The following is a 22,841-nucleotide window of genomic DNA, read 5'->3' on the forward strand; positions in this document are numbered from 1 at the left end:
ATACGATAGGTCAGTTTTATCCTGTAACAAACAAACTTTATTTACAATATTTATATATCACTCCACATCAAAAAAGTTCAGAGCAGTGAACAGCAAAGACAAAAGAATAAAACACATTGTTAAAACAAAAACATTTTAAAAGGAATAAATTCTGAATTTAATAAAGTGGCTGGTCACTCAAAGAAGGCCTCTCAAAATAACAATGTCTTCAGGAGGCGCCAGAAGCAATACAACGTTGGCGTCTGCCTGACCTCCAAAGGCAGGGAGTTCCACAAACTCATATTTTGAACAGACCGAAAGTACTCCCTACGCTATCTGTGATCAGAACATTTTCCCACTTCAGCCAAATACCCTTTGTTTCCAAATACACATCCTTAGGTTAATCCCTTTTTTGAAAAAACCCATCTTGTCTAAACTGGGCTTGTTCTTTTATAATGTAAGTTCAACCTCTAAATAATTTTGATAGGCTAACTCACCTACCTAGATCAGAAAGGGAGCTTCTCTCACAGATGGTCAAAACAATCTGTCTCCGCCAAGGAGATTTTTTTTACTGATCAATAACATAAATAGATGAAGTATTATCTTTTTGACTTGGATTCCTGCATTGATCAGGGGGTTGAACTTGATGATCCTAAGGGCTCCTTCCAACCCTACTATTCTATGATTCTAATACTTCATGTCTTGGAACCATTCAACCTGGTGTCCAAAGATACACTCCCTCAGACTATCTGCTCTGCTAGGAATTCTCCACATGCTCTGAAACCCAAGGTTCTACTCAAATAGGTAAAATGTACTGGCTAAGTTAGATTGACTTTACTGATTTTTAATTGGAATTGGATTTGGTGCCTTCCTTGTCCTTTTTCCCTCAAATAAGCTTCTTATACCTTGACATTTGGCTGTATTGTTTGAAAAGGAAAGTTTCCACTAAAGCTTCCCCATTGTTAGCTGCTTCCTTGTGTTCCAAGGATAGTTTTCAAAGTTTTGTAAGATCTGGTGTTCTCTGAGCTTTGGGAAAGTAAGTCTACAGGATCTTCCTTTTTATTTATTTTTCTACAGCTGGACTTTGGGCTTAGAAGCAGCTGGTCAACCTAGAGCAGTCTTTCCTAACCTGGTGCCCTTCAGATGAAGGGATGTAGTGGACTACAACTTCCACTACCTTCAGCCAGCATTTTCAGTGGTCAGGGATGGAGAGCGTTGTGGTCCAAAACATCTGGAGGGCACCAAATTGGGGAAGGCTGGCCTAGAGTGATTTCCTAGAGATTTCAGGTGAGGATTTCAGGCAAGTCATGCTTTTTGAAGGGGAACTATTGCCGAAAAAAGGGGTCTGCCAGTAAGGGAAAGTCTGTGCCCTACCCCCCAGATATGTCACATTCCCTGTTTTAGCTGTAGTATTGAGGCGAAGTGTGAGTGGTTTACCTAAAGCACATGACAGCTAGGGATCCTAACCATGTAGATTGTGCTGGCAGGGAAAATAGCAACTAGTCCTGGACCCAGTTCACATGACATGCCAGGCTCGCCATGGGTTATTTAACCTACAAAGATTGTGGCTGTGGTTTGGCCAGGTTTGTGACTACCACATCCCATCCCAGTGCTGCCTTTTTTTCTTTGTCCCATGTAGTTATTCTGGCATACTAATGACTAATGTTGCTTTTATTAAAAAAATGATTAAAGTATTTTCCTCTCTATCAAAAGTATAACAGAACTATAAAAAGATTTTCCTCTATTTACTATAATCTCACAGTTAATATCTTAGAAGCTTATACTTGTAAAGAATAAAATAAAACTGCCAAAGAAGAGGTTCAGGGAGCAGCCATAGCTTAACGGTAGAGCACATTCTTTGCATGCAGAAGGCATCTCCAGATATCGCAGGAAAGCGCCTGCCTGAAATCTTCAAGAGCAGCTGCCTGTCAGTGTAGACAATGCTGAGCTAGATGGACCAGTGGTCTGACTTTGTATAAAGCAGCTTCCTATGTTCCTAAGCGGGATCTATAGAAAACTATGCAAGGAAGAAAATCTTCCCCAATTTCCCAAAATATCTGCCCTTATACTGTCAGAATGTTTTTTCCATAATCTAATTAAAAGAACATTACCATATTTAAATACATCCTATATTTTATTGTAATTTAAGTGATTCTCTGTAAAAAAAAATCATATCATATGCTGCCAAATGAGTAGAGGAAGGTCTTAACCTGGCGCCAAAAATATAACAATGTTGGCGCCAGGCAGGCCTCACTGGGGAGATTGTTCCATTATCGGGTGCCCGCTACTGAGAAGGCCCCCTCCCTTGTTGCCACCTTCTGAGCCTCCTTCCTTCACAGGCTATCTTGTTTAAGAGGATTAATTTTGAGACCTACTGATCCTCTTCCCCCATAGGTCGCCCCCTCCCCATAACTGAGATCTGCAGTTGCTCAAAAGTTTCATCTTAGGTAGAAAGTCTAGCCTACAAAAGGAACTGGGCCTTTCCAGTCATAGCCCTAATATTGTAGAACTCTCTCTCCAGAGATTCCTATGGCCCCTTTGCCTGTTGGCCTTTACAGAAGAATAGCCTTTGGAAACCTTTGCTGCCATATCTTTTTTTTTTTAATTGTGTTTTAACAATGTTATGTTTGTTGTGTTGTAATTTAAATAAAATTTTGCTTAATTGGATGGGAAAACAGAAGCATGGTCTGGAACTGCCTCTAGGCCACAGCATTCCATCTAATTAGTCATGAAGTTGGGATGGGGTGGGGTTTTGATATAAAAAGGGACTGGGAATGGAGTGAGGTGCAGCTAAACATGACAGAAGAGACCAGTGATCAGGATCTCCAGGGGCTTTAATTAAGAAAAGTGTAACAGCTGTATGGGGAGAGGGTGGTGGGATATGATCAGGACTAAAGCTCTGAAAAAGGGAGAAGTTGACACTTCCTACCCTCACTGTACTCCTGTATCTCTCCACTCGCAGCAGCTATTGACCCTGTGCTGGGAGATGTACAGATACTTGCATGCTTTTGGAGTGTTGTACTTTAAGTGGAAAAGGAGCAGAGGAGTAGAAAACGTTAACCCACGCCACCCCCACACTTCCCCAAGCACTCTGTTCCTGATCCAGGTCAGCTCAGTTGGGCTGCTTTTAGAGGATTACGAGAGATGGGAAACCTGATCACAGATCTGCAATCTCTTGCTTCGCTTGGCTCAAAGGAACTCTATGCTATGCAGCTTGGGGCTTGGTCTATACATGTAGCAAAACGAGGTGGTAACATGCAGTTTTATATTTCATGTTGGTGAGAAATCACGTTTCTGAATCTTTTCCAAAATTAAAACAAACAAAACCAAGCTCCCCGCATCTCTCACCAGCAGTCTGAAGTGATACACTTCGTTCTACAACCTCAGGAAGTGGTGCAACTAGGTACCAAACCAGGCCTGGATTGACCAGGAAGCCCGGTGGAGAGCGCTGGGCCTAAACAAACGAAGCACGCTCTTCTCGTGTGAGTTACTTCAGCGTTCCACTCGCGTGAGCAATGCAACTTCTGAAGTGGGTAGACCCAGAAGATGGCTCCGGCTACTTCGCTGCTTAGAAAAATCGCAAGACCCGTATAATAACGGGAGTCACCGCTGCAATGTTTCTCGTGTCCCCACTTCAGATGTGAATTTACACATGCAAGGGCAACACTTGTTTAACTGCACCTCGCCCTATTCCCAGTGCCTTTACTTTCCGTATTTCTGAAGCTTGCATCGGGGCTCTGTGTTACAAGTCGCCAGCAGGAACGGCCACCCCCACCGTCGTTATCGACCCGAACCGGCACGCAGCTGGCCTGGCTGCCCATTCCCCGGTAGCCTCCGATTTTTCCTTTGCTTTCAAACAATGCTTTGTGCCGCTGCCACTCCCCACTGACGGACCAATGAACAGTAAGTCCCACCCCCAACCGGACTGGGTCGGCTGGCTGGTTGCTGGGATACCGCTTTCCCTTTGGCGGGCGTGGGGAGAGGGGCAGAGAAAGGCGGGCGGGCGTTGGAGGGAGCGGAGCCGGAGGGCCCCGGAGAGGCGGGCGAGGGTCCCACGCAGGGAGCGAGTCCTGCCGTTGCCCCTCGCCGCTGTCACCTGGCGGCGGGCCTGTGCCCTCCCTGGCCCCGTCCGAGGCGGGTGACTGTTGTCCGCCCAGGCTCGTCGTTAACGAACAGTCCGCGAGCCGTTATGAAAACGGGGGGCGACTGCCCTTCTCTGCCTCTCCTGAGGCCGCTGTTTTGAGTGGCAAAAAGCTGTCGCCATAGAAGGCTTTCGGTCCTGTGGGTCAAAGTCGTCGAGATCGGAAGAAGGAGTTGCCGGGTGCTTTATGTGGAGAATATAACATTTGTTTAGTTACTTCTTTAGTCATTCCTTGGTAAGTGGAATTGTCCGTAAATTACGGGCGCCACACTTTTTAAAGCCTTTTTCACCTTAAAAAAAAAAAAGTATTTTTCATTTCCGCCTTTTTCACCCCGTTGTCCCACTTTAACCAATATCCCTGCCCCTTCTTCGTCACAACTCATTCGCACATCCCCCCGGCTCGCGCACCACCGCATGCCTTTCCTTGATCCAGTTCGTTGGTGGCAGGGGTGTTCTTTCAAACAGAAGCCAAGGCTAGTTCATAGCCTTCCTCTTTGTTTTTAAATGTGTTATCGCGTTTTAGATCTTTATGCTGCTGCTGGGTTTTACTCTGGTTTTTACATTGGTTTTATAATGTTTAAACTTTTAAAGGTTTTATTTTATGTTTTATCATTTTGTATTTTAGGGGTTTGATTTTGGGGAACTGTGCAGAGAGTTTTATTATTATTATTTATTGTATTTATATCCCACATTTTTTCCTCTTGCAAGGCACCCAAGGTGGCTTACATTATCCTCCTCCTCTCCATTTTATCCTCACAACAACAACCCTGTGAGGTAGGTTGGGCTGAGAGCCTGTGACTGGCCCAAAGTCACCCACTGAGCTTCCATGGCCTATTGGGGACTAGAACCCGGATCTCCTGGTTCCCAGTCCAGCACTCTCACCGCTACACCATGCTGGCTTTGACGTGTAATAAATAAATAATTAATAAAATATAACTCTTTTCTCCGGTTCTCTTTAGGAGACAGAGCCAACATGTGTCCAGCAGACCCAGCTTTTGAGGGTCAGGTCAGTATAAAATTCAGTCCAAATGTGTAAGCCTTACACTGTAAGGGGCTGGATGAAGTCAATCACTTTCAGTCTCTGAGTGTAATCATAGCTGTGTATTAGACAGGTAAGTTCAGTACTGGTTGGATGGTATAAGAACTAGGACATCTATGGGAGAAAGTTGGGATTTCAGATCTTTTTAGTAGAGTTAGGGTGAACAGGAATGTCCTGGGACTTTGGTTGTAACTGGTGGGACTCTTGCAATATTATAACTTTGATCTTCAGTGTCCTTTGATCTCATCGTTTTCATTTGACATTTTTATTATTTAATTTTGGATTAACAAATAATGCAAAGGCTTTGGGAAATGAGACCCAAGTAAAACATGCTGCCTTTCTTACTGCTGAGACATTTTCTCTTCTACAGCAGCGTAAAGAGCCCTATGAACAGTTCATGTATCAGCATCTCCAATACTACGGCTATTTCAAAGGTAAGAATACTGGTCCTATTCTGATGGGTCTGTTTTACTCCATTTGTCAGGCTCTATAACAGTTGGTTTTGCCTTTGCCACAGGGCTTTGCTGGGCTTGCAGTAACCCTTCGCTGCTTGTTTTATATTTTGAACATTCAGGAATGATTGTTGCCTATTCCAGCTGTTTAAAAGAAACCCTGTCTGCCCTCTATCCAGCTTTAAAAACCCCATGCACTTATAAAGTGAGGAAAATATACTGGGGAAAATAGCAGTATTGAACTTTTAGTGTAGTACTACAGAATATAAAACATAGGAATCCTTTTCTTCCTTATACCTCAGTCCTACCCATCCTCAAGCAGCTCTCCCTGATTTCAATGGAGTCTAGTACCCAGTAGGTGTACTTAGGATCACAGTCTTAGAGAGCAATCCTATGGCCCCTAGACAGCATCTGGGGGGCCATAGGATTTTTTGGATTTCTGCGCTCTGACCTCAAACCCAGGAGTCCGAGGTCCCCTCCTCCTCACACCTGGCATGAAGAGAACAATGCTGGCTGCCTCCAAGCGAGCTTGGAGAGCAGGGAAAGGGGGTGTGCCAGTGGGTGGGGAGAGTACTGGGGAAGTGGGGATGTGGGCTATCCCCAGCCTTCCCCAACCTCAACGAGATGGGAAAAAACACCCATCCAGCTAAAATGGAGAGCGGGGGAGCGTGCAGGCGAAGGTCGCCTCTGCACTCCTTCTGCTCTGCATAGAATGCCCGTTAGCCTCAGAGTTTGGAGGCTGACAGGCATCCAGATAGGATCGTGCCCTTAATTGCTCTGTCTGCCTAATCTGATATTCATTATGTCAGATATGTATTTAAGTTGACATATAGTTCCTCCCTATCATGTGGTAGATGACATCGATAGCTGTGTGTATAAGCCATGTTACTGATATATGAAAATGTGACCCTGGTAATACAATGTTACTTTTAAATTTTTATTTCTCAAATGTTATAGTGCTAGTAGAGCGGCTCACTGTAATAATTATTGGGCAGTATAGAAATTTAATGGACTTTTACCTCTATTTGCTCAGGTTAGTTTTAAATGGCTCATGTAATTAGGTTTTTGCAGTAATACTAGAAATGTTTCTTCTTAGATGAGGAAAATGCTCCTCAAAGCCCCATGTTACCTCTTGAGAGCCGGAAAAAGAATTCTCGACATGTGTTGAAGCCAGGCAACTTCCACAAGAGAGAGAGATCAGAACATGATTCAGACAAGACCTTACTCTGTAAGTAAGCTATAAGTCTGATGTGAGAGATTCATTGACTTACTGAGAATGGAATACATGCTTAAGCTCTCATAGTTGCCTACTACTAAGGCATCTGCAAAGAAATTAATAGTATTTTGCCAATTTTCTTTTTGGCAGGTTCACTTATGATGGAGACCACACTTCTTAAAAGTAAACAACTTATGTTTGACCATCCAGAGGGTCCTGGTGTTCTGCGCTTGCGGGAACCTCGAAATCTTTTTTCTCTTCCTAATGGTAGAGATTCAGTCTTGGCTCCATTCTGGCCAATAGAGTGTGAAGTAATTGAGGATCCTATTCATCACATTGGTAATCTGAGCCTTGGATTGGGATTAATGTTTTGTATGGATAATGTTTTGCATAGATATGTTTTGCTGTAAACTTAAGACAGTACAGGGACTGTGACCGAAGAGTTCCTTTCTGTTAGCACAAATTCATAGAGCAGAGTTCACTCCGAAAAGAACACTGCAAGTTTAAGAGTTTCTTGGACCAAATATGATATATACTAGTCATTTTTCAGAGTGTTTCATACTCAAAACAAAAACATTCTTCCAGTTTGTAGGCAACTCCATGGAGAAGAGACTTCTAATTTGTTTAAATTTTACATTTAAACCACCAGTGTGGTTGCAGGATTTAATTAAGGAGGTCATTTCGCACATCACTTGTTCTAACAACGAAATCAGTATTTATGTCAGGAAGTTAATGTAAAACAAGGATCAGCAGTGTAGTGCCTGCAGGCACGCTCATGCCTGTCAAGACCCCTGACAGTGACAACCAGATCCCTTTTTCATGTGACCTCTATGCTCACCAATCCTCCTTTTGCTGCTGCCACTTCTCCCTACCTTTGTGGTCTCCTTAGCAGCCAGGAAGCTGTAAGTTGGCAACCCAGGGGACTTATCTTCCAATCTGCCGAGTTCCTGCTCAGTCAGGGCTGAGAGAGTAGTTACGGAGGGGAGGAGGCCCAAGTAGCTTTGGGGAAAAGAAATCCAGAGGAGGAGGAGGCAGAAGTGGCAGCAGGGGTGGGGAGGAAATCCGGAGGATGCAGAAGCGGAGATAGGCAACAGAAGCAGGGGAGGGGAAAGAAGCAGGGGGTGGAGAAAATCAGGAGGAGGAGGAAGGGGCAAGAAAAGAGAGAATACCAAAAAGAAATGCCCACAGGCCCAAATGACCTCAGTACAAATGCAGCCACTGGCCTGAAAAAAACATGACAAATCTGCCTGTGGGCCCAAAAAGATTGCCTACGCCTAATGTAAAATGTAATGTGTGAATTGTGTTATTGGTTTATTTGAGAAGCCAGATGTGATGTATTTCAGTATTTGACCAGAGATGTCTAAGCTTAATATTGAATGTCATTCGTTTTTTATTGAATTGGGTGAATTCATGAGGTTATCCAATTCATCTTGGGAAACATCCATGTACTAACAATGCTTCACAATTTGATGTCATCTTCAGGTTTCATCATCATACTCATCTCACAATGGTCTCTAATGAAAATGTTTATAAAATAAGTTCGAAGTGATTGATCCTGCAGGACCTCCATTAATTATTCCTGTCCCATCTGAAAGTGTCTTTTAACAAATCTTTTGTCTGATTCTCTTTAATCAGATTCTGGTCCATTTTATGTTACAAATATCTTTTCCATTTTAAGTAATAATTTCTTATTCAATACTTCCGATTTACTTGTGTACCTCATCACACCACAAAACTTGTTTCGCACACATTGAAATTGGAAGTAGAACCACTGGGAATAAGAATCTAGAGAATGAGGGGAGAATATTTCAAATCTTATTTAGTGTCTTCAAGTGCCAGTAGCGTTTCAAAGAAAATAAATATATATCATTCTGTTTTTTGTTAGAGTGGGTTCCCCCTGAACCTGAACCTTTCTATCAGCCAACAGGAAATGAATTCGCACCAGAAGTAATGGGAGAGGATTATGGATCTGTTGTTTATTTCATAGATCCAGGTATTTGCATTCATATATCCTGCCATCATATTGTTAATAACGTATGTAGTATATGATATCAGTTCCAGTGAACAAGAACAATGCAGGTCTGCAAATATAATATCTGAAAATAACCTTCAGTTTGATTTTTAGAATATATTGAATTTTTTTATAAATCATAAAATTATAAGCAAACCTGTGTGCCTGTCATTTAGAAGCAAAACAGCGCTACCCTCAAATTAGGTGTGGTTTCTACATACTCAGGGAACTTAGTATACATAAGTACACATTAGTAAATTAAAAGAATTTTTTTTTCTTAACTACAAAAACTGCCTTACAAGAACCTGTGAATTTACAGAATGCTAGTGGCAGTTGAACAGAGAGAGAGAGAGATCTAAGAAACCAGATGTCAGGCAGGCAAACTGTGTGAGTCTGTCAATTAAGGATTCGGCAGCCTGGTGCCCTCCAGATGTTTTGGATTATGACTCCCACCAGGCCCAGGCAGCATGGCCAATGGTGGCGAGAGAAAAACAGAGCATGAGAAAAGAGGGAATTGAGCTGCTCAAGCCCAATCAGTTTATAGTAAATAACCATTAGAGTGGGGGTTAAGGCTGGGGGGATGTATGTTATGATCTTAAAAATCTTCCTTCATGTACACACTATACAGGAATGTTTCAGGGAGTGGGGTGGGGAGAAGGACACCTTTTTCATTTTCCAGAATTGCATCCCCCCACCCCATACTCTGTAGCTATGAAATGCTCATGTTTGGGGCTGGCAGCTCTCTAGTGCTCTATAGCACAGGGGAAGGTTAAGGGGAGGGGACAGAAAAATGTCTTCCCCATTCCTGAAATCCTACCCACAAGGGCTGACCAGTACTACAAGGCTCCTGTTCCAGGCTTGCTGGAGCTCTGAACAGATGTGCTCCTCTAAGAGGGGGATGGGTTTTGCAGGTACCACTTGTTCCCTCTGGTAATAAACTTGGGTGTTTCCACACCTATCAGTTCAGCACAGGACCACCCAAAAACAAGGTAGTGGTTTCTTCATATTTAGGGATTCCCCAGGTATGGAGAAGTATATGGGTTTGTAACTTAGAGAAAAGTATATTTTAAAAACATCCCCCCCAGATAGGCTGACAAACACCTTCTTCACATGTAATGGCAGCAAATCATGGGTTAATTAACTGATGATTTGCTGGGTTGTGTGTTGCACACAAGCTGCTTCCGCTTTGCATAATCAGCCTCCAATTGGCCTGATCATAGTTTGTTGCATTAAACAACTTAGAGTTAACCTATGATTAGTTCTTAGGTTAACGTTGGGTTGTTTAACCCATGAACAACCCAAGTGTCTGGGCTTCGCACATCACACAACAACCTACGATTGGGCCAATTGGATGTTGATTATGCAAAGCAGAAGTGGCTTCTATGCAGCTCACAACTCAGCAAATCATGGGTTAGTTCATTAGCCCACAGTTTGCCACCATTACATGCGAACGGGGCCAAAATCTTGTGGCCTTCCAGGACCTATGGAACGTTGAGGTTATTATTTGAGGGGTGGGGTGCGGGAGAAAGGAAAACAGAATATTGGGGGAGTGGGAATTGGCTTGCTTGAGCCCCTAACAGTTATGTGTATCCTAAAAGATGGGATTAACAGATGATACACATGAAGTTAAAAACCTTCCCCCAAGTTCTTATCTACCAATGAGGAAGATAATACAAATACCCATGTTTTTTCCCTCAGAGGCAGAAAAAGCAGCCTGAGGGGTGCAATTATGGGTGCTTCCAGATGGAAGGATCCTAACGCTAACAATTAGAAGGTATTGTTCAGCTGTTCCATCTTTTCTTCCTTAATGGATTTTTCATGGTAAGAAGGAAGATAAAAAAGGGGTGGGAAAACAGAGGGTTACAAATGGAAGACTGCACCTCCATTAAAATTCTGTGAATGAGGCAAGCTAATAGATGGCATGATAAAAAGCCTAGTCTGGAAGCACCCCTAAGCTCTTAGTCATCATGGAAGAATACTTGGAGGAGTACAGTGTTTTTAGTTTTGCCCAGCTCTTAGGAAATAGCAACAGCAGAGGCCAAACTGAAATCACCTTGTTTTCAGTACTCTTTATTCATGGGAGCTCAGTATTTGTCAGTCATTGTGGATATGGATTTTATATAATTGGTATACAAATCCAATTATTGAGACCAAGACCTGCAATTATGTATTGACAGCCATGCCTCTTCTTCTGCAGCAACCAAGGGTACTTGTTTTACCGGTTCCCGAGTTGGAGGCCCAAGAGAGCCCACCAAATCAGCTGCAGTCAGCTTAAGCGATCAAGAAGACGTTGTACTGCTGTTTGAATCACGCTTTGAGAGTGGAAATCTCCAGAAAGCTGTCAGGGTGTGAGTAAGGGGACCTGGAAATTATACAGGGGCAAGGAGCTATCTGGGATTAAGAGAGGAGGAAGCTTTTTTTGGCAAAGGCTTAGAATGATCATCTGACAGTTATTTTTTGGCTTTTACTATGTTCATGCATTGGCATCACACATGTTGAGACTGTTTTAAGAAATAGAGTGCCCATGTCAGATGCTTCAGGTCTTCATGAACAACTTATGCATCTAATGCAATCCTTCATATATCAAACAGCTTTAGATAGGATAATAATTTCTAGAGTATTTTATGACCAATCTGTATTTAAATGGGTATATGATAAATTATTCCAAATACCATTCATTCTTGTGGTTCTGTGGACAGAGACAAATGTGGGCACCTTGACCAGCTCCCTCAATACACACACTTTAAAAACTAACAGATTTCTTGTGACATAGATGTTAGTCTAAAGTTTAAGGTGCCACAAAACTCTTCTTTGTGCACATCTGTTTCGATAAACACAGCTGCCCCTCTGGAATTTACCTCACCATGCCTTGTTTGGAAATTTGGCATTTAATCTTATTTCTAGCATCACTGAAATATAAATGTTAGTTTGTTGAAGTCACCAATACTTTCACAAATGTGATTGTATGAAGATGTGTATTATATACATTCTTGTACCAGCTAATCCAATTCAGCAGTTCTCGCTCTATTTCGCTCTTGTCCTTTCATGGTTATTACATAATGTCCGATTGAGCACATGATGTTAAGACTGTACACACACAATTTCCCGTCTTAAGAACTCCTGGGTTGAAGCAAAGTTTCAGCCATCCTCCAGCGCTAGGAGTGTTTTTAGTCAAAACGTGAAACATCCCCACCCACCCCCACACTTCATATATCAGACTTCTTGCTTACATGAGGGGGTAGGCAACTTGTGGCCCTCCAGATGTTTTAGCCTACAATTCCCATCATCTGTCTCTGAGCATCTATGATTCATCTTCTATGATACTATAGAGCTGGGTATGTTTAGCCTGGAGAAGAGAAGATTAAGTGGAGACATGATAGCAGTCTTCAAATATCTGAAAGGTTGTTAAGCAAAAGATGGAGCAGACTTGTTCTCTGTTGCTCCCAAGGGCAGGACTAGCTCCAAGAGGTGTTTTCAAGCTAAAGTTGGTCCTTTTGAGTCTGCAACAGTTTGCTGCAAATTTTGGTGGGTAAATGCATTTTTTTTGTCACTGTGGCTGATGCAGTGGCTGGAGTGTGGCTTCAAGGAGAGTCAAACTTGTCCACCCCTATTCTACATAGTTCCCTGTGGAGGGGGAGGTTGCTGCTGGGTTTTAATGCATTTTTCTTTTCCTGATTCCTGTTTTTCAGAGGCGAGTATGAATATGAACTCACACTGCGGACAGATCTTTACACTAGCAAACACACGCAGTGGTATTATTTCAGAGTACAAAATACTAGGAAGGATGTTACCTATCGCTTCACAATTGTTAATCTGATGAAAGCCAAGAGTCTCTACAGTATGGGGATGAAGCCTCTCCTGTACTCTCAGATGGATGCTCAGTCTCATGGTGTTGGCTGGAAGAGAGAGGGTAATGACATCAAATATTATAAATATAACACAGAGGATGGTCAGACCCTGTATTGCCTAACCTGGACAGTGTGCTTTCCGTACAGCCATGACACATGTTATTTTGCTCACTTCTACCCCTACACCTATTCAGATCTGCAGCACTACCTCTTGTCTTTGATAAACAATCCACTCCATTCTCAATATTGCAAACTTCGCCCACTGTGCAACAGTCTAGCTGGGAACACAGTATACCTCCTCACTATTACCAATCCATCCAAAAGTGCCATTGCTGCTGCAGCAAAGAAAGCTATTGTACTAAGTGCCAGAGTCCATCCTGGGGAGACAAATAGTTCCTGGGTGATGAGAGGCTTCCTAGATTTCATCCTAAGTGATTCCCCTGATGCTCAGCTCCTTCGGGATCTCTTTGTATTCAAAGTTGTACCCATGCTAAACCCAGATGGAGTAATTGTGGGGAATTATCGCTGCTCGCTGGCAGGAAGGGACTTGAACAGGAACTACAAGACACTATTGAAGGACTCTTTTCCCTGCATTTGGCACACTCGGGCCATGATCAAGAGGTGAGTGACAGCATTTTATGAATTGGTGATTCGCAATGCTTGAGAACATTGGGATTGGTGGGTGGCACCAGAGTTGCCAGAGAAGCTGCGAGAATATCTGGCAGTGTCGCTATGTTGTCCTTTGCTTCTACAGCTATTTTTGTGCTTTTTGCTTTGTCCTGGGAGTGTATGGGATTGCAGATACATTACGCCACTGGTATCGGCCACTGGATCTCTTCATATTCTAGTGGGAACATAAGATCAGCCTAGCCTGCCCATTTACTCTAAATAACAGGCTTTAAATAGAAACCTAGCTTAAGAAATTTTAGTCAATCAAGAATTTTCATCTAACTTGTTCTAACTAATTAACTCTTCCACATGAGTGGGAAAGAAACTGCGCAGTATGTTTATTTATCTGCCACCAGCCATTTCTATAATTAACTGTTTTCTGGCTTCTTTGATTCTATCTCTTCTTTGCAAGAATCCTTGAGGAACGGGAAGTTTTGCTGTATTGTGACTTCCATGGGCACAGTCGGAAGAACAATATCTTCATGTATGGCTGTAACAACAAATATGCACGTGAACAGCTACTCCATGAACGAATCTTTCCTCTTATGCTGAGCAAGAATATTCCTGACAAGGTGGGGCTTCGGCATAGTTTATAGGAATCTTCATTCATTCTGGATCATACTCTCTTTCTGTCCCAGTGTATTTCTCCTAGGGGTGCTCGGAACTCACTTCCGCCAGGGGGTCTGCGGGTGGGGGGGAGGAGATCCGTTCTTCCCCCCAGAATCCTCCCCGGCCAGCTCCGCTCTGCGGTGAGTCCGCGGAGCTGCCGGCCAGGTCCATCCGCTGCCGCCCTGCCTGTCTTCAGATACAAATGGCATCCGGCGTAGCGGACACCATTTGCATCCCTGCTCTTTGCCGTGATAGGCTATGTAAAGATTTACGTAGCCTATCACTGCAAATGGCAGGGATGCAAATGACGTCCGCTACGCTGGACACCATTTGTGTCCGAAGACAGGCAGGAGCACATGGGACAGGCAGCAGTGGCCGGCCGGCAGCAGGTAAGATCTGGCCCCACGCAGATTCCCCTGGGTAGCGGAGGTGAGTCTTTCGTTCCGTCGCAGACTCCGGGGGGCTGGATTCTTAGAATCCAGCCTCATTGGAGTCCGTGGTGGAATTCTCCGCCATCCCTGATTTCTCCATTCCAATTTCTGTCTTCAGTGGTGAGAAAAACATGTCTCCACATCTCTTACTCACCAGGGTTAGTGTGTGTGTGTGTGTGTGTATGTTGGGGGGGGCAATAAATTCCCTTAAAGGTCACAGATACTTAGTTGACCATGTTATCTGGACTACTTCTGTTTTCATGTTAGTGGAAATTGTCTTCCTAACAATTTATATTATAATGTCCAGATTTTTCATCACGAAGCTAAACTATGTCCTGGCTTATACTTTTTAAGTGTATATGCTGTCCTGTGCTGTGTCAAATAGAAGCCTCATCTTTCTATTTTGAGCTAAAATTTTGGGATAATTCTGAACAGAAATCTTCAATTGGTTCTAACATGGGATTAGTCAAAACAATTTAGGGCGCAATCAAATGTGGGTAGTTGGCCGCCTCTGAACTCAGACAACTGACTATATAATGCAGGATGGGCAGAGCATGGAAGGGATCTTCTCCTCCGTACTTCAGCCACCCTGCATTACCAGCTCGATGGCGGATTTCAGCTGTCTAGCAGAGGCAGGTCAGAGAGGGTTGGGGTGGGAAGGCTGGACGGTGCATAGGAAGCATTGTAATGACACTTCTGTTGCTCCCTCCCCGCCCCCAGGAACACCCTCTTTCCCCCCCCACTCCATGCTGCTCTTTCAAGCACAGAGCTGAGAACTAACCGCCATTCTTACAAGGTGGCATGGGTGAGGGCAGGGAGGTGGTTTGCTGGGTACTGACCTCTGAGCCCTGGCTCCAGTGTCGGTTCCCATAAATGAGGGAGAAGGCAAAGGGAACATCAGGGCCTGCTCCAGGTGGACTCCCCCCACCCCTCACAGGGCAAACTGACATCCATGGCCCTGTGGGGAAGAAGAAGGAGCAAGGGAGCAGGCAAAGGGACCATCACTGCCTGCTCCAGTTGGACTGCCCCTCCTTTGGGAGATGAGAGGGGGGAACAGGGCCATCCCACCAGCCCTGCTGACAGTTTACCTAATTCTTTTTTCTCCCCTCCCCATTGCCTTTTCCTTGTGTGTCGTGTCTTTTTTAGATTATAAGCCTGCAGGCAGGGACTGTCTTCTTTGTCACTGATTGTAAGCCACTCTGGGAACCTTTTTTTGGCTGAGGAGCAGGATAAAAATACAATCAGTCAATCAATAAAAAAATCCTATGGCCATCTAGCTGCTGTCTAGTGGCCATAGGATTGCTCCCTTACCCATATTAGTTAAAGCGTATATAGAATGTGTCTGAGTGATGACAGAATCATAGTGACTAGGAAATAATTTCACCTGAATATCAGGTAGTGCCCAAGTATGGGGGGTGGGGGGAGCTACACTCTACTAGGGTCCAGAGAACCAGCTTGGGCTACAACACCATTAGCATGAAGGGGGGGAAGTTGAGGCTAAATTGTAGGTCATTCTGGAGGCTATTTATGGGACCTTATTTCCCTGTATCTGTATACCTATTGCCCAGATCCTGTGAGATTTGCTTTAGCCAATCAGAAACAGTGTTAGAGAAGAACAAGCAACATTCTGAACAGTGAGTTGCTGGCACAACTCTTCTCTAGAACCGACAGAGTGTGTGCTTGTACCATTTGTAGTTTGAGAGAGACATTTGTGCTTCCCTATGTGACATGCTGTCTCAAGAACTACCAGTTCCAGAGTTCCTTCTGTGTAGGCAGGATGGAGGGGCAGCTGATAGGAAGAACAAAGCACCATAATAATCAATTATAGTGATTCCAGGGGTAGTGGAAGCCAGTGCTGCTGGTAGGATTTACAGGCCCAAAATATATGCAGGAAATGCCTAGTTCATATGCGCAAACACCACACTGCCATGTCTGGCTATAATTACAAATCATGAGATTGTACATATGGGATGGGACCATGGTGTAGGAAGGGGCACATGGTAAAATGTTGTATTGGTCCCAAAATATGATGCTTGATCCCTGGAATCGGGGAATGCTTCAAATGTTGAGAAGTGTACTTTGTTGTATAGTAAGGGAAATAGAGAAGAAACTCAATTTCAGCAATATTTTAAGAAAAGGCATCTGGTTGGCCACCAGATTAGATGGGCCCTTGATCTGATCCAGAAGGGTTCTTCTTATATTCTTAAGAGAGAGAATGAATTCATTCTAAGAATACTGTCTAAATTTATCAATCTGGATGTTCAGTTTTCTTTCAACAGCTGTAAGTTTCAGGTCCAAAAGTGTAAAGAAGGAACAGGACGGGTTGTGATGTGGAGAATGGGAATACTGAATAGTTATACTATGGAATCTACATTCAGTGGATCAACACTAGGTAAATACCCATATCTGCTGAAGACCAAACTAGCCAATATCTGGCAAAAAAGGGTGGTGATAATCCAAGGTCCAGTAGTGTGAGTAGAGCCTTTCCACATGATCAAAAAGGGTGTGCAGTTGAGGTTGTTTTGTTTTGTTTTTAGTATGATACTTCCACAGGCCTTGACCCATTAACAACATCACAGAATTCTGTGGGATTACGCTCCAATTTTGGGATTGATTAGCAGGGGATTACACAGGCAGTAAGGAAATAAAAACAACTTTAAAAGTCAAAGGTTCATGAAATAGCAAGTTGAGAGAGCATAATCTTGTTGTTTTTAATAGGTCTGGATAAGTCTTCAGGGGCCAAGGCTGTGCAGTAGGGAATTGCACAGCCACCAAGAGCACTACTTTTTTATTATTCAAGAAGTAAATGTTCTCAGGAGCATTAAACAAGTGAGAGAAAGGTGTGATTATAAAGACTGTTTCAGGAATTATTCTGTTATTTTAATACTGTGCTGAATAATTTCTAACTAAGTACTAATGACAAAGGAAAGTACTGCACCTGATCCATATATGACCTCAGTTTAGATTGTTACTGAATAATCTGGGAAAGAGTTTCAGTCCTGTTACAGAATTTTTTCCACACTTGATGTTTTACACATTTGCTAAAGATTGAAGAGGCATATATGTGTTTGTTTTTCTCAGGCAGTAAGAATAACTGTCATTTTACCTCTGAGGATCTCAAATCTCTGGGCTATCATGTCTGTGACACCTTATTGGACTTTTGTGACCCTGACCATTCCAAGGTGAGAGCCTCCTGTTACTGCTGAGTGGGATGAGAGGACAATGATGGACACCAGTATCTTTGAATATTCCTTGTTTCTCTGAGATGTGCCTCTAATATTGCCTTCTTTTACTTCTCACATTTTGAAAATGTGTCTGGAAATAGCAACATATGCATGAACTTCTAATGTAGGATTGGTCAGATAGAAGTCTGAGAAGTCAGGTAGAAATCTGCCGGAGCTCCTGCTCACATTTTCACTTCCATCTGAAATGTGCAAGAAACAATCAAAAACATCAATTAGGTGGCAAATACACGCTATCCTGAGTGTGCAAATAAATATTCTTGCCAAAGGGGCATGGGAACAAGTCAGAATAGTAGTCTACACATATCAACTATGATGGCAGAATCCAGTGTGTATACACAGTGTGCATCCAGATTTGTGTATACACTTTTGTTTCATCCCTTTTTAAAACAGTACAGGTTGGACTATGATGGCCTAGGCATAATGGGACTTGGGACCTATTTTCAGTTGTGTTTATTTCTATATTGGCCATAGGCCATAAGAGAGCTGCAAAGATATGCTATATCAAATTATTAATGACATAACCCATATCTTACAGATTATTACACTGGACAAAGAATAGGCCAGTTAAAACTAATTGTCATTGCTGTGATTATGGTAGCAGTTCAAAACATAGGACTCAACAAAAGCATCACGAGATTTAGAAAATGCTAAGATATACACTGCTGACTTAATAAATAAGACCTGATATTTATTTGCCAACTGAAAATCAATCCTTTGAAGGTCTATCTAATATAGCTTACCTGTCAACAGTAGGGGAATAAATTTGTTTCTAACTGATATGTGAATTTAAAAATAGAATGTATGAGATTCTCAGTTTCACTTGTACTACAAATGCATAAGTGGACATAATATGGAACATGGACAAGTCTCCCTTCCAAAATAACTGTGGCATCAGATTAAACTCAAGTGGAACTCTCTTAGAGTTTTCTTCTCTAAGAACTCTCCTCAGTGGGAAGTAACACTGCAATCCTATACATATCTACTCAGAAATAAACTCCATTGAATTCAATGAGACTTACTGCCAGATCATTGTGTTTAGGATTGCAGCCAAACTTCACCAAGATAATCTTCTAAAGTATGCTAGGATTTAAACATAACAAACCATAGGGCAATTTTGTTGCTACCCATTGAGACTGCAACATGGATGAAGTGTCATAGATCCCACACCTAAATTCTGGTTTGGCCATATCTGCCTTTGACAAAAAAATCAGTTCTGAGAAAAGCTATATAAATGCACCACTTTCATTAAATTCTAGTACCAAGTTGGCTGCTGGGAAAAAAAGAAAGTTCTGTTCCATTAAGCATATTTTAGGTTTATTTTTTCAGATGTTAAGAGGAATTTAATCCAGTAGGTGAAAGGCTACAGATATAATTCCACTATTATAGACTTTACCAGCCTGCGCTCTCACAAAATCTGTTGAAGTACCCTGAGGGGTGCCAAGATGAGTTAATTTTCTACTTGTGTCTGAGTGATGTCTGTCTGTCGGTCTATTTGTTTAATACAGTTATTACCCACTCTTCAGCCATGGCTCTCAAAGTGGTGTTCAAAATAAAATACAAAGATACAATAAAATCCATTAACAACAAAGTTGAGTAAGCAGTTAAAAATCTAGCATAGAATGAAAACAGACCTTAAACAACCTGGGAAGTTAATAAATACATTTTAATCTGGTGATGAAAAGAAAAGAAGAATGGCTCCAGGCATCCAAGGACAACTTTTGCTTTATAGTAGTCTATCATCAGCCAATTGCAATTTTTGTGAATCTTCCAGACAGCTTCAGCTATTGGGCAGTTTAAATAAAATCATTAATAATAATACAAAAGACATCCAAAGCTGCATGCAGGCTGTGCATGGTGATTTCTTTCTTTTTTTAATCTATTTTTATTTTATTTTTATAAATGAAATAAACACTACCAACAACATGATCAGAATCTTCAGTTTCCAACATTACAGTATTCTGAGGAAAAAAACACAAAAAAGGGAGGATAGCAAAAGAAGGAAAAGGAAAAAAAGGATTATATTAAACTTCAATAAGAACAAACCAAATATCCAAATATACATAAGTCCAATTGCAGCTTATACCTACACAGCATTCTTCCAAACACTGCAAGTATTATTAAATCTTCAATCCACTACACCACAAACGGTAAACCTTATCTTTCAGTATCATAACCTCAGTCTTATAGCAAAGGAATGGGAACAAACAATCCATACCATTCAGTTAACACATATTAATAAACATTAAAGGGTTAGCCAACAAAAAATAGTAATAATAATCCCATAATGATATTAATAATAATAATAAAAAGAGGGAAGGAAAGTTTTAAGAAAAAGATAAAAAACAAAAGCAAATCATTTGTATATTTTAAGTAATATATCTAAAAGTATATATGTGTACACATACATACACAAATAGGCATTTTATTACAATATAACACAAAAAAGGAGAAAAAAACAACAAATATGCATGTGCATGGTGATTTCTGACTGGAAAATTACTAGCATATAATTATGATAAAGTAAAACTTAACATTTTCCTACCAACCTGGGGTGGTGGTGGAGGGGGGGGAAGAGTTTCTCTTCTTCTCATTAAACCATCACATCATCTATGGAAGGGGGCCTGAATATGTCTCATGTGTAGTATCTTACTTGTAAGGGATTCCACAAGGGTTGATCTTAATTGTAGAGTAGCATTATAATGAAGTACTTGGATGAATTCCCATTTTTTGTGATTGAGATGAGAGTTGTAAAATTTTGTCCACAGAAATCTTCTGTCAATTGTGTCAAAGACTGCTCTTCACTGATGAGTGGCTCCAATGATTTCGGGCCAGTTGTTACCAGAAAACCCATCCATTCTTATGGTTGCCTTGTTTTTGATCTGAATCCTGAAGTTCTAATCCTGTGCTATGAAAAGTAGATGCCGTGATGTATCTGCCTGTAGTTTAGGATATGTACATGTCATGGGAATAAATTAGCTCTGATAGGATACCTGCTGACCAAAGAAAAGAACAGTGTGATGTAACTCTTTTCTGTGGCGGTGCCCTGACTCTGGAACAACCTCCCTAAGGAAGTTCAGCTAGTGCCAATGCTGTAATCTTGGTGCCCTGACTCTGGAACAACCTCCCTAAGGAAGTTCAGCTAGTGCCAATGCTGTAATCTTTTCAGTGCTTTTCAGTAGCCAGTCAAAACATTTCTATTTGCCCTGGCATTTTAAATTAGTTTTATTGCCTCCGTTTTCTATGATAGTTCTGTGGTCTTGTTTCCTCTTAGTGTTATTGTTATATGAAGGATGTTTCATTGCACTGCATTGCTTTTAGTCTCCTTTTATTATTGTACACAACCCTAGAATCCATTGGATGAAAGCTGGTTTAGAAATTTTTAAAACAATGAAACAAAGTCTTCCATCCGCACTTCTCAAGTGCTCTCTCTTCTCTCAGTTTCAGCAATGTCTGTCTGAACTTAAGGAGCTACTAAAGCAAAAAATTCAGAGGAAGCTCTCGGAGTTGGGCCATGGGCAAAACAGTAGCTGGAGTGACATCTCTCTATCTGATGTTGAAACCAGGTAACCCATGTCTGCAGGCCTTCACTGGCTGGGGAGTTTAGAGGAGTAATGCGGAACATCCTAGGTCAAGCCACGAGTCAGCTGCCCAGCCAGTGTGTGAACAGAACGCTTGATGAGATGAACCCTTGGTCTGATGCAGCATGGCTCTTCTTGTGTTCTTATATCACACCACCATCTTCTTTAATTATTTTATTCAGAAAGTACAAGCTCAAAAACAGACTACAACTCAAGCAGCACTCTTTGTTGCACCATGCTGCAGTGCAGCTCTCTGCAATGATGCAAATATTTTATAAGGCTCGCATCTTACACATCTTTGTCCAATTACTGGAAAACAGCTACAAACCTCACTCACTCACTGGCTTACTTAATGGCTGACCTAAGCCACTGGCCTCTATTACAACCAAGGCTTCAGGGAAGTTGCTATATCACTTAGGTTCCTTTCATATGCACTCTTAGCACCATAGGAGCCATTTCCTTATGTATGATCTGACATTGCTGGCATGTATTTGTGAGTACTGTAACCACATTGGTAGGGATAGTTATGTGGGTTTCTCTCCCAATGGGCTACTGAACGCAAAGAAAGGACCCACACAATCTCCCCCATTCATGTGGTCCACCAACTTGGAGGCTTTAAAAAGGGAATTAACCTTATCCTCCATGAATTTGTCTATCAAAAGCTACTAGTCATGATGGCTGTATATTACCTCCAGTGTCAGAGGCAGTGGACAGGTTGGCACATCATCTTAACACATGGTGGGTGACTAGCCATGCAGGGTGGGTTGCGTTGCAAACAACCTACCCTCTGGCAGGGGGGCAAGTCGATATCCTTTGGTTTCCTGCTGCTGTGCACCTGTGCAGCAGTGGGAAACCAAAGGAAAAAATTCAAAAGAGCCCCATTTGAGCACATTTCCTGGTTAGGGGAAGTGTGGGGAAAGTTTCTCAGTCCCATTTTTTGCGCAAAATCGTGACCCGAACCTGATTGCGACCCCGTTTGGGCATCATTCAAGGGGCTCTCACAGGCATGGGAAAAGGAGTATGAGCAGCAGCTTGGCCACAATTGAGAATGGTGATCGCCACCCTGCTGGGCAAGAGCGGCAGGGCTTTCTTCTTCTCTTCCCAAGTCTCTCATTTCCTGATGACCTTTACCACATGATAGGCTGACAGATGACACGCCAACCCATCATGAGTAAAGTAATCCATTCTGCAGACCGTGGTTTCTCAAGGTGGGTTGTTTGGGTAAAACAGTCCACCCTGAGAAGCATGGTCTGAGTTCACACAACACGCTAACCAACAATGGTTTGTTCAGGAAAACAAACCATTGTTGGTTTGTGTGTTGTGCGAACCCAGTCAGTATGTCTCTCAGTAGCAGTTGTTGGAAATACAGACAGGAGGATGCTGTTGCCCCCATGTCCAGCTTGTGGGCTTCCCACAGCAACTGGTTGTCCAGCATGGAAACAGAATGCTGCATTAAATAGGCCTTGGGTGTGATCCAGCATGGCTCTTCTTATTACCTTCTATGACAAAGGGTGCTTCCAGACAGGACTTTTTTGGTGTCATTGCCCTGCCTCATTCACAGAAGTGTATGGGGGATCCAGACAATAATGTCTTCTGCTCCAGACCCTCCCATGTTTTGTTACT

At 42.4% G+C, this 22,841-nt stretch overlaps 1 protein-coding gene across 4 annotated transcripts in view; it reads left to right on the forward strand.

The window, feature by feature from the left end:
- Window positions 1-3,906: 3,906 nt before the first annotated feature.
- AGBL2 (AGBL carboxypeptidase 2) overlaps window positions 3,907-22,841 on the forward strand; it is a 38,852-nt gene continuing 19,917 nt past the window's right edge. For all 4 annotated transcript variants that reach the window (XM_084804483.1, XM_084804465.1, XM_084804492.1 and 1 more), the window contains exons 1-12: window positions 3,907-4,355; window positions 5,080-5,126; window positions 5,530-5,593; window positions 6,708-6,839; window positions 6,978-7,166; window positions 8,713-8,820; window positions 11,036-11,186; window positions 12,528-13,307; window positions 13,768-13,927; window positions 16,661-16,787; window positions 17,477-17,577; window positions 21,079-21,203. In XM_084804483.1, the coding sequence (XP_084660609.1) occupies window positions 5,094-5,126; window positions 5,530-5,593; window positions 6,708-6,839; window positions 6,978-7,166; window positions 8,713-8,820; window positions 11,036-11,186; window positions 12,528-13,307; window positions 13,768-13,927; window positions 16,661-16,787; window positions 17,477-17,577; window positions 21,079-21,203 (1,970 nt within the window). In that variant the 5' untranslated portion in view covers window positions 3,907-4,355; window positions 5,080-5,093. The remainder of the gene's footprint in view (window positions 4,356-5,079; window positions 5,127-5,529; window positions 5,594-6,707; window positions 6,840-6,977; window positions 7,167-8,712; window positions 8,821-11,035; window positions 11,187-12,527; window positions 13,308-13,767; window positions 13,928-16,660; window positions 16,788-17,476; window positions 17,578-21,078; window positions 21,204-22,841) is intronic.

Source organism: Heloderma suspectum, chromosome 1 (genome assembly GCF_057233095.1).
Source record: "Heloderma suspectum isolate Gila_16-S chromosome 1, 16-S_ref, whole genome shotgun sequence".
In the NCBI taxonomy this organism is placed as follows: domain Eukaryota; kingdom Metazoa; phylum Chordata; class Lepidosauria; order Squamata; family Helodermatidae; genus Heloderma; species Heloderma suspectum.